The following is a 12,457-nucleotide window of genomic DNA, read 5'->3' as shown; positions in this document are numbered from 1 at the left end:
TCTCCCTCTGTGTTTTAACTTGCAATTCACCTGTTTCTCCATGAATTTTAGCTATTTACTTCTTACCTTGTTACACTTGACAGCCTAAGTTACTACACTATGCTGACTGTCAGAACTAGTATGGCTCTAACTTGACTTTTGGTCAAGTTAAATTTGTTGTAACAGAGAAATTCAGTCTTAGTGAATCTGGAAAGAGTCTCAACCTACTTCCCCCATTCCTGTCTGACTGCTGTTGAGGTTTGTACATGTAGGATAACTGCTAACGATGATAGCGGATGAAGCAAAATTGCTGACACCTCATAAAGCATCGATGTGAAACTGCAATGCATGAAAGAAGCAAATATACTAAGTTCTCTACTGATGGCACAGATGAAGCTAGCCTCATAGAAACTGCACTAACTACTACGACTTTCCTGTTAAAAATCCAGTGACAGAAATCTTCTTCAAACACCAGGAAGGACATCTGGTGACAAGTAAGGTATGATGCTGATACCTGATTTCTAAGGCCTGGTCTCTGTGACTTAACTACATAAAGGTATACCCGATTTGCACAAAGGGATTATTTCAAGGTTTGTACACCAACATGTTTGAATGCATTCTGTGACATTTAGTTAGAAAAGAAAAGGCCTTTAATTTGCAACAAAATGTAGTGCCAGCCCTTTCACCTGAAACTAATTTGATACCTGAACAGGAACAGCAAGTTCCATGTTAATAAACATGTGTTTAATCTGAATTATAGGGTACGATAATTAGAAACTTCCAAGTTTTTTAAAAAAATCATAGGTTTAGAAGTTTAGTGATATTTGATTATTTTTGAAAGCTAAAATTGAAAAACATTTGCTTTTGTTATTACTTGTCTTCAACAGTGTTTTAATCAGTTCCTGAAAAATTGTCATTTAAGCATGTGTAAGGCATATTGCCCCCAGAAAGCAGGCATTATTTGAACATCTATGTCAGATCATAGACAAAGGGACAACCCAATTTTCTGCTAGTATTTGGAGAAAAGGTGCATCCATGGAACTGAAAATATATAACATTGGAATGAATGCAAGATTTAATGCATTACACTGGGTTCATTTCTTTAGTGAATACTTTGGCATATATTTTAAGCATATTATCTGTAACTGCAACCAACAGAGTAGAAGCCAGTGAAGTCTATATTACAACAGTTATTTCCTATACACACCAGTCATATGGTCAGGTGTTTTCTGATCAGGGTTACAATTTGTTTTGTGGACCCTAGGCATTACATGAGTTTAGGGTTTTCTTCACTCAAGCTTTAAATCAATATTGTAGGTCAAATATTTAGTTGTAATTCATCAACACACTGACATTGCAGCAACTCATGAAGCACACTGCATTTCTCCAGTTTTATTTTATCTCAGTAATTATCATAATGATTTCACCCTCATGATCACAGTAGAGTTTCAGAGAACAGTATAAAGCTCAAAAAAGGAAAGACCAAAAATCCCACTGAATATTGAACTAATGTTAAGAAATCCAAAGGAAAAGACAAGTATTCATAAAATCATAAATAGACAAGACAAAAGATACTGTAAATATTTGTTGTATAAGTGCAGTGTCCACACTCCACTGTTTTCACTAATAATGTAGTTATTTGCCATGTACTTTATTCACAGAACAGACAGTCCTTCTGGCACAAATCAGAGGCTCACATAAGTGAAAGAAATAGAATGTAAATGCACATTTAAATGCACAAATGTGTTCCTCCAAGAATTCTCCACCTCCCCCTCCGTTCTCTCCCTCCCCCCCCTCCCCCCCAAAAAAAAATGGGGGGGGGGGGGATGATAAACAATGTAATAATTGTCAGGAACAGCATTTAATCTTTGTTCCTTAGTCACAGCTAAAATGGGTCAGTGTCATTTCTCTTTTCCAGTAGTTTTACAGTTGTATGCAAGACCTGTGCAAGAATTGAATAGATTTGTCACAGTAAACATAAAATTCATCTGTCAAAAGATGACATAAGTGAGAGAACTGATGTTTTCTATTGTGTTATTTTATAAGAATTTTAAATAAGTTTAAGGGTTACTTCTGTAACATACTTCATTTTTGTATTTCTGTCTTTCTGTTATGCAGTGAAAAAAAACTTACTGGCAGAGTTTTTCCTTCTTCATCACAAACACACATTATTACTTCCACATTTCTTTGAGTTGTTTTATTGTATTTGTCAAAGTCTCCATACAGTAGTGTAATATAAATGTCATTTCTTATATCTCCTAAAAAAGAAATGAAAAGGTTAAAAATGAATGAAAATGCTGTGAGAACAAAGGGTCGGATTACCTTCACAAGAGTTTTTCTACAGTGGAACACATTAACATAGAAAACGTCTCATTTTCCATCTGAACTTAAAATTTTCAGCTCTTTTATTGTTAGCGAAGATCTCAGTGAGCCGTGTGAAACGAACCAAACAAGGTTCCTGAAAGTGCCTTCAACCGATTCTCATCCTGCACTGACACCTGCTGGTGAGGTGACAGCAGGATGCCATTACTGAATTTTGTCCACATTAAGAGCTGCCTTTCTAGAAGGAACTATTTTAATTGTCTTCTGTGAACAAAATTACAGTTCTCCTGTGAATTAAGCTTAAAAGTAGTGAGATTTGAATTGATTTTTATTTTTTTTTAAAGAAGAATTGTTGACAGTGAGTGAATTTAGTTGGCAAATACATAATCATAAATCCAAAATCAAGAGAGGGTAAAAACATTTATGTATTTACTATTTATTATTATAATTAAAGGACAATGATAAGTTACAATAAAAATAAGGTTAAGTTAAACTTTTAGTAAGCAACTTAAAATTTTTAGTAAGCATTTCCTTAGCAAGGAAAGAAGCTATGTATCAGGACCTCAGATTATCCCTCACTGTCTTGATTTTATTTTTTCTGTTTTAGTACTATGTAATACTTTCTAGGGACTTCACTATTTTATATAAACCTGTAATTTTGGAACAGAGTTTAACATGAAGAGTAAATTCTAGATTCTCTGAGTTACTCCTTACTGAAATCAGTAATTAAGGTCATAGCTGATGCTCATTAACCCAGGAATGACCACAAAAATCAGCTGCTGATAGAGAACAAAGCACCTCCTACCTGGCATGATTATTTCAGGAAATCCTAGTTTTCTAGCAACAACTGTTGTTCTGTCTACAAGGTGTGGATAGTCCTTCCTAGTTTGAATCACATCTCCAACAAGCATTTTGACAGTTACCCAGAGACCTATTAAAAGGAGGAGGAAAGAAAAAATAAAAGAAAAAAATCACACTTTTTCTAAAGAGAGGAAAGAAAAAAACACACAACAAAAACACACCTCTCTCCTTGGATGGTGTTCTCATTTCCTGACCAAAATAATTACAAGAGTTCATTTCTCCCACTTGCTTTAGTTGGAAATAAATGCTTAACATCCAATACTTTTAAATACTAATTTAAATAGCCTCCTACATTCTGCAACTAAGTCATGATTCTTCGCTTCCAGCTTCAAAGTTGTACACATGTCCATGGTGGTGTTACAGGTATAACATAAAAGTGTTTCTCTAAAATGTAAACAATATGAAATGAAACTCCACTGAAATTCCTTGTTATCTGATTTTAGAAAATAATGTACTTCACCTTGTCCACCACTGTCTCCTTTTGATGCTGTGATTTTGCTTAGGAGACTGTGTAAAAAGTCATTCTCTGCCACTACCCTGCAGGAGAAAAAACAATGACTACTAGGAATTAAGCACTAACTATTTTAAATACCATTCAGAACATAGATAACAAACAGCCTCAGTTCTCTTTGCCATACTTGGACTTATTATAATAAATTGTGTAATTTCATCATCTCTTGCTCTGATTTGCAGACTTTTTGTGCTAAACCCATGTGTAGACTGAAGTGAAGAAAAAGATTAATTCAGCAACTTAAGGAACTGTGCTCTGTAACAGACTGACCACAATGCATAAGCCTGTCATTTTGCACAACCTGAAAGCATTCACCAACATGCCTGTGCAGTCCAGGTTTTCCTGATGAACAGCCTGACTAATGAACTTGAATTTCAGCTCCTCTTGAAATTATGACCAAATTCTCAAATAACAGACAAGTTGGATAAAATTGTAAATAAGTAAAATAGGCCAAAGTCTGATACATTGGTTTATTTCCAGAATTATATTAGTTCTCCATACTACATAATGGTAGTGCTATGTAGAATGCACAAATATATTTCCAGTGAACATTGACATTTGACTTTTGAGTGTTGCATTTTTAGGCAGCTGGTCTGGTTGCCTAAAACCTCTAAAAATTACTTTCAAGATAGTTAACGTGTGACAATTCAACTACTTTCAAACCTAAACCCAGTTCTTACTCAGATTTTTCTCAAGTTCAAAGTAAATTCAAGCACATCAATTACTAGTCATTCATGGCTGTAAAACTTATTGCATTAAAGGTATGATGATTTAACTAGCTTTTTCTTAAATAGGACATGGGACCAGATGACAGAAAGAGAATATTTCTAGACGTATACATTTATGGGCCATTTTGCCACCCAGCAGATGTAGAAACGTGTACAGAAATAGGATACTTATGATTGTCTTACGGATGGAAGGGTATGAAGTGCTGCTTTTCTTCATCACTTTCAGCTTTTCCTTTTATGATATCAGTAATATCCATAACTACAAAAATAAAAGAAAATTATCAAAACATAAAATGGCATTGCTAAATATCTCCTCCTATCCATTAATACTGTGTATTATATATTCTTGTTCCTCGAGGTAAATATAGATTCTCATTAGCAGGCGGCGTAGCCCAGTAGGAGTAAATATGTGGATGAGAACTTTCAGTGCAAAGAGCGCACTACAGACGTGAGGCTATGTGAGGAGCGAATGGCTTCAGACTAGTTTTGATCTGATCTTGCAAATAACGTGTGTGCACTGTTATGTGTCTTCCTGGCACATAATCAGTGTTTTTATTTCATCCACAGTGAATTTTGTTATTAATACTGTGGTACTGTGTTTTGGTTTGCACTTTGTAGCAGTAAGCATGAATAATTAGGAAATGGAATTCAAAAGCACATTTCTGACATAACTAAAATGCTAATCTAGGTGCAGTCTTTATGGACTTCAAATGTTAAGTACAAAAGTACTATCAACTATCAAGATAGTTGATATGTCTATTTTAGATTCTGGCATGTCTTCATAGAGATTTTATTGTCCAAGGTTGGCAATTATCACTTAACACCTGCTTCAGATAGAGTACAGGAGACATCAGTTACCTGCCACTCCAAAAGGCCGCCTTAGTCCTTGTGTGTATTTCTTTGAGTTACTGTCTTTGAGATCCATCCTTCCAACTCGGACTATTTGACAAACTAAATAAATTTTGTCTCTGCTAAGGTCTTTATTTCCAAGATCCTAAAAGAAAAAGAAAAAAGATAGTTAAAGTATTATTTGGGGAAGAACTTGGTCATGAAATTTAAGGAGGCTCTCCAGTAAGAAAATAAGCCTCAACAACCAGTGAAAAACTAGTGAAAGGGAAAAAAAAAAAAAAAAAAAAAGTCAACAGAAAATTAGAAATAGTGTAAGACTTTCAAATTTGAGGAAAACATAAGCTAAGATAAAAAGAAGAAAGTAGCAATCAATAGCTACAACAGATAAAATATCAAAGTCATCATTAAACTGATGAAGCAGACATTAGAAAAAAGGTGCAAATTGATTTGAAGAAGGGACATCAAAAGCACTGCCCTAAAGCATCCAATGAGTGATCATCTTGCTGATCACAAGATGACTACTTCTTCCTTCCTCATTCTCAGAAATTCTGATAGCGGCCACAGAAAAGAGAGAATCTGATTTGAAAGGTACAAGGAAAACTGAAAGCACTTACTGTGAACACTACTTTCAGATTATTGAGCATATCAATTTCCTTTGGAAAGCCTTTACTCCCCCATCTCACCAAGTAGTTCTCACTGTTTTGAAGATAAATTTCTTATTACCATGTGATTTAATAATTCTTCTGTTTCACAGTATATCAAGAAAACATAGAAAACAGGTTGCAAAACAGAAGACAGTCTGACTGAAGCTAATACCAGACTAAAAGACAAGCGCTATACAACACACCATCAGTAAACGCTGAAAAGTAACTTACACATTAGACAGAATGGCAATTTTTTGGAGAAAACATTGTTATCATAATAATCTCACAGGAATCGTCAGCAGAACCTTATTCCACCTGTGAGTTTAGAAGTTCCTCACATTTTCTCTCTCCCTCCCCCTCACTTTGCAGCACTTCATTCCAGATCCCACAACACCCACAATACCCATCAAGAAAGTCATGTAGTCGATCCACTGACATTGCAAGTCATTCTTCCAGGCACCCAATTTTACCAGATGGCAAGAATAAAAATAATGTTAATTACATCTGTACGTATTGCCTGGTAAAACAAATCAAGACTTCAGATTCAGGCCTGGAGCTGACCAAAGATAGATGCAATCTAATACTACTTTTTCCTTATGCAACTAAGAATGATCATACATGGAGCGATTAGAGCACTTGCAAAGTACAGAGAAGATCTTGACTATCTATCCTTGATAATCAGACCATGACTGGACAAGGCTTTGAACTATCTGATTTAACTAAGCCAGCTCTGCTTTGATAGGCAGGTTTGACTATGCAACTTCCAGAGTTCAGTATAATTCATTCTACTTCATAAAGCTGTATAATAGGGAAGACAATGCTTAATTTCCAGTTTTGTATTCTGGCACTCCAGTATCCTCTTCATCTAAAATAAAGTAATAAATGAGCAGTCAAGTCATATGAGAGGTATGTTTCCACAAAAGAAGGATCTCCATCAATTTCTGAAGACAATCTCAAGGTTACCTTTGGATAAGCAACAAGAACAGTTACCTCTAGAATTTGCATGTTTCTCTCTTCCTTTTCGTCCTTTTAAAACCCATTTTAACAACTGCCTCAGACTCTACCTAATATGACTGAGTTGATTGGCTGGATTGACAGTCTTATAAACATCAATATATGATGTCTCAGTTACTACCACATGAAGTTTCTTTCTCCTGAAGTCTGTAAAAGCTCTGAAGTTAAAGACAACTATATCGTCTTTATTTAAAACACAAATCCCTCCAACAGTACTGTCATCTCTAACTTTGAAGTGGTCTTGAGATTCTCCAAAACTCTCAAATGCTCACTCTAGAAGTTATCTGTCAAAATATTCAGGATCCATTATCCAAGAATGCTTTAATAGCCAGCAATTAAATCTATTCACACTTTCCTTTTTTTTGGTTGTCTTCCATTTATTTATATATTCTCTGCATTACTGGCATGTTGGCAACTACTGTACTTCATTATGGCCAGCTCCTCTCATTAGATTTTTTTCTCTTAAATAAATAAATAAACTTACCTTATAATTGTTAATTTCTGTGGATCATATAGTGACATAAAGAGTTCTGCATCCTCTCCAATTCGGCAAACAAAATTGCGCACAAAGACATATAGGCTATGGGTGGGGGATGAAGACATTCGGGAGTATGATGCATAATCTGGTTGATCCTTTGACTATTCAGAAGAAGGAAAATCATAAGCTACATCCAGGAATTAAAGTGGTAGGATAACAGAAGCAATTTCAATTGTTATTACATATTGTAGTTGATCTTGAAAAATCAGTACATTCTGCTCACTTAAAGAACCATCAAACAGCAAGATTTGTGTTTTTTTGTTGTTGTTGTTTATTGTGTGTTGTTTTTTTTTTTTTTAAAAAAGGCTTGCTTTCTACCAAAAGCTTTTACCCTGTATGTTACTCAGAGAGAGATTGTCTAGCAATACGAAAATGAACAGAAAGTAAGTTTCTGATGCTTCCCGATATGTCTCCAGTGTATCGACATCCTTTTCTATGATGAAGCAAGAAAGCTCGCAGGTTAGTTAGAAGATGCAGAAGTGACATAGGTATGGAAGATCCCTTGCCAGACCCTTCAATGTATGTAAGAAGATGAAAAACTCAGACTGGATTCTTCCAAACACTGTACCTGGCCTCGGGAGCTACCTCACTGTGCAAATAATGAAAAAGCTGATGACAGAGGTGCCTTAAATCCAGCTTTTGCAGGACTTAGAGGACTTATTCAGTATGATCAGTAAGAATTTCCTTTCCATGTGATTCTAAACATATTATCCTTTCCCGATTGGTGTCTCCTTTCAGAAATGGAACAGGGTTTACTTTATTTAACAAATATTTTCAAGGAACACAATAGTTATGCTGTTTCTCTTCCCTTCACCTCCAGAAATCTTCTTGTCTTTAATATCTTATACTTAATTTCACTGGGGAGATAAAAGCCAGGTTAATATCCCCTCCACACATTGAATCAATGTATTCAAAACCTTAACTACCAAGAAAATTGAACTGCTTTCAGTGGAACTGTTCTGACATCCTTTATTAAAATTTTGATAAAGAACCATGCCTAGAAGATTTCAGAATATTTTTCCAGTGGTGTAAGAACTTAAAGCCCTTTAGAAAAAGAGATTAATTTGACTTCCATACTCCAGGTCAGTTCTTTAGCCACAGGACAATTATAATGAAGGGTGAGACATAACTGTCACTTTTAAAGAGCAGAAGAAAAAATGTCAAGCTGCCACTATAGAGCCAAACCTACAAATCTGCACCATATAATTTTTCGAACACAGTAGCATATAGGAGGAAGCCTACTATCTGCATTGTAATGAGGTTTCACCATACCAGCAACATAAATAAGAAAAATACAACTTTCTGAAGACAAATAACAAAAAAATGGTATGCTGGGGAAAGGACACAGCTGAGCAGAATCACCATCTCAAAAATAGACACCCAAATTCTACCCACATCTTATTTTAAACACCTAGAAACAGCCACTTAACAGATGATGTCCTAAAGTTCTTCTTATCCATTGTTTTGCTGTGTTTTTAAAACAAGCCAATGTAGTCTGTTGCAGACAAACAAGTTTTAGTTTCCTTGTATTGTCAGTTAATTACATGCTGATGTCTGGGAAGCAAGATTTATTTAGTGACACTGATGAGAACAACTCAAAAGGTGTTTTCCAGCAGTTTGACATGGGCATTATTGATGTGTCATGATGGCACCTTTTTTTTTTTTTTTTTTTTTTGCCAGATATTGTACTTGCTTTATCACTATTTTCTCATGAATGAAGAAAAGAACTAAAGTATCTTCTAAGTCTCTGAACAGACTTAATATGAAGAGATCAAGGAAGTACGAAGTACAGTCACTTGCTTAGTATTTTAGAAGATTAAATGTATATGCCCTCAGTAGCTTTGGTTAGATGTGGTTAACTACTGGTACTGGTCCACAAGATTATTCTGAGTTCACCAAACTCCTTGTTAGCAAGCTTAAATTCTTTAACTCCTTCAGACCAACTAATAAGCAGCAACTTACAGCAACCAACCAGCATTTTCACAAGATTCTTTTAAAAAGAACTTAGATTAGTGAGAAGGTACAACCTAAACTCCAAGTATGTAACTACTCAATACACAAAGCAGCCTACTGAGTAAGCCCACAGATGGATTTAGGAGACCTTTTTGCATTTAGAAAGCAAAGAATGTGTTTAGAACCAGCTTTATGGACAGGCTTTCAGCCCAGCCCACAGACTGAATCCAGTGCACAAATACAACTCAATTTGAGGCTTCTCCATATTTATAAAACATGAATGCGAATCTACTCTAAGGTAAGTTAGAGGCAAGCATTTCTAGCAATTTTAAGGTAGAAGTTTGCACCCTTCAAGCCTTGCACTGAATTTTCATTTTGATTTTTAGTAAAGGAAGCTTTAAGTTTTGCCCATTATTCCTACCATTTCCTCTTTAATTCGCTCAGTGATTTTATTAGTTGCTTCTTCATGTGCATGAAATAGGCTGATGACACTGGTTTTATCTGGATCCAAGATATTTCCATCTTCATCTCTAACTATTAGATCTAGCTCAAGTATCCTGCAAAAACAGACAGATCAATATGGCATTTTCATCAATCATTTCCTTCTATAAAAATAAAGCATGGAAATGCAATGCACAAGGATTTACAACAAATTTTAAAGCAGTAAAATAAGTTTAAATAAATATAACAATATTTTACTGAACAAAGAAAATAAGCAAAAACTACCATTTCCTTTTCAAGCTGTTGTCCAATATTTATTCTTTTTGGGAACTGATGGTGTCAAAGCATTTAAATGCTTAGCATTTAAAATAGATTCACTATGTTCAATGAGTTCAAGCAGTCTTAATCTTTTTTTTTTGTTTTTAATGCATAATTTTGTAATCAATATGCACAGGTTTTTCCTGTTACCTTCTGCTTTTTTGTTGCTCTTTTTCTCATGTTGCCCTGTTGCTTGACTAACAACTACACTCTCTTCTCCTCTGCTCTTATACAAGTCATGCCTTTTTCTTTTCCTTTGCTTCATTTTTTTTCAGTGTTCATAACTTTCAAGTCCAACCTCCCTACGTCCTATGTGTTCTTACCGATGGTGCTATGGTGTCACCTCAGTCGTCAGATATACTTTCTTGTCTATCCAGGATCTTACTCCACCATCCCTCTCTAAAACTGGTCTACTTCATGTCAGACTGTACTTATCAGTTTCTAAAATGTATTGTCTACCATTATGTTGTTTGAAGAAGTCTGTAACACCTGATGACCCTCTTCATCTTGCATCATTTTCTTTCTGCCACCTCTCCTGACTTGGCGTTCAATCTCCTCTCCCACAATGACCACTCAATTTCCACTTTCATTCCCTTTATTCCTTCTCCAGAGTTCAGCAAGTTTCCTTCACATATCTCAACTTTTAACCCCACACTCTCAGCCACTTGCAAACACTATCCACTTTGCACTCTTGTTCTATCCAATCCCAAGCCATTTTAAACATCACCTTTACTCTTGCTCCTTTCAAGAAAGCAGCTTACTGCCTCCTCGTCTGATGGATAATAATAATAATAATAATAATAATAACAATAGTAATAATAATGTTGATGTTCTCTTGGACAGAAATAAGATTCTTTGATTGGAACATTTCAAAGCAAAAATGTGTCCTGGACTGACCATTCAGCTCCACATAGCATAACAGGATATGTATATTCCCATAGGATGTTCTGTAAAAATACAATTTATCATAAATCTGTAGATCCAAACCTCAGTGAACAAGATAAGAATTTCATAACATCAGGTCATTGCTTGTGTCTAAGCCACAAGCAGCTAAATACTTTCAACTGCATATGGGCTGTCAGGCCACAATAACCACAGTCATTTGCAGTAGCATTTACAGTTTATGAACAGATTCTACTGCCTATGAAATGCCTATTATGCAGTGGTTTACTTTCTTCACCTTTTATCAGATGGTGGATGCTCAACCCCACATAATAAAATTTTTGCCAAAAATATGTTGTGCTACAATGACTTTCCTCAGCAAGTAACATACAAGGCATTTTGTCAAACACTATCCAATCTACAGTAGTTTCACTTCTATTACCAGAACCAGATTTCTGTCTGGAAATTCCCTAGCATATCTGGGGACAGTTGCCTTTAACAAAGGCTCTGTACACTTCAGACTTCTGCTATTTATGTACAACTAAGGTCTCTCGACACCACTGCTCAAGGTGTTGCATAACACTAGCAGAGGTAGGTTGTGTTTGTGAAGGGATAGATGAGTTTGGGGGCTTAGAATACACTGATGTTATATTGATATAAAGGCCAGTCATCTGACCTCAAATGCTTACAACTGACAAGTTCATGTTTCTATAATTAACAAATAAATTAATAGTAAAAAAATTAATAATAATGCATGTGGGATGAGGACCCTCAACATATTATTACCTCAAGAGTAACAGAAGTTTGAAAAGAATGATTTACTAGGTCCACATCTCATATTAATGACCTACAAAACTGCAACCAGGAAAAGTTTATCATCATCATCTCTGTTCTAGCTGGGTACTTTAAAATAAGACATAGTTTTCAGAAGCAATATAGCCCACTTACTTGTTACCGTAGTCAATTTTGGAAGTAACCTTCTGTTTGAGCTCTTTAAGCTCATCTTTTGGCAGAGTCCCGGAGAGAAGCTGTGACCTCCACTCCATTAAGTCATACATCATAGACTGCACCTGCTGGAACCGCTCTTTCTTATTTGTCTAGGACACAGAAGAAAACAATAATTTTCAAGGTTTGTAGAAAGCTGAAGTGACACATTAACCTTGATAATTCAAGGATGCATCATATTTAATACTAAATGATTGCAGGATCAAGAATTAAAATACCCAATTAATCCAAGTCCAGTTTTGCAACTTTACATCTGTTAAGTACTCCACAAATCCTATTAGACAATATGAAATTGTCTGAAGCCTGACTTCCTTCCTCCACAGTTTTTTAAGGACAGAACGTCCCATGGAATTTCTAGTATGTTGTATGAGGATAGACACATTATTTTGTTTTTATTTAACTGTGTGTGGAC

At 35.4% G+C, this 12,457-nt stretch overlaps 1 protein-coding gene across 1 annotated transcript in view; it reads right to left on the bottom strand.

The window, feature by feature from the left end:
• The window catches only part of DOCK2 (dedicator of cytokinesis 2), a 188,082-nt gene that overhangs the window by 161,436 nt on the left and 14,189 nt on the right, over positions 1-12,457 (bottom strand). The window contains exons 6-14 of the mRNA XM_082771334.1: positions 11,989-12,137; positions 9,821-9,956; positions 7,393-7,547; positions 5,865-5,946; positions 5,260-5,395; positions 4,585-4,660; positions 3,623-3,699; positions 3,107-3,232; positions 2,113-2,237 (exon numbers count right to left, since the gene is read on the bottom strand). Coding sequence (XP_082627460.1) covers positions 2,113-2,237; positions 3,107-3,232; positions 3,623-3,699; positions 4,585-4,660; positions 5,260-5,395; positions 5,865-5,946; positions 7,393-7,547; positions 9,821-9,956; positions 11,989-12,137 — 1,062 coding nt within the window. The remainder of the gene's footprint in view (positions 1-2,112; positions 2,238-3,106; positions 3,233-3,622; positions 3,700-4,584; positions 4,661-5,259; positions 5,396-5,864; positions 5,947-7,392; positions 7,548-9,820; positions 9,957-11,988; positions 12,138-12,457) is intronic.

This window comes from Aythya marila (assembly GCF_965140915.1).
Source record: "Aythya marila genome assembly, chromosome: 14".
Classification (NCBI taxonomy): domain Eukaryota; kingdom Metazoa; phylum Chordata; class Aves; order Anseriformes; family Anatidae; genus Aythya; species Aythya marila.
The sequence above is the reverse complement of the archived record's forward strand: the minus strand, read 5'-3'. Positions and strand labels throughout refer to the sequence as shown.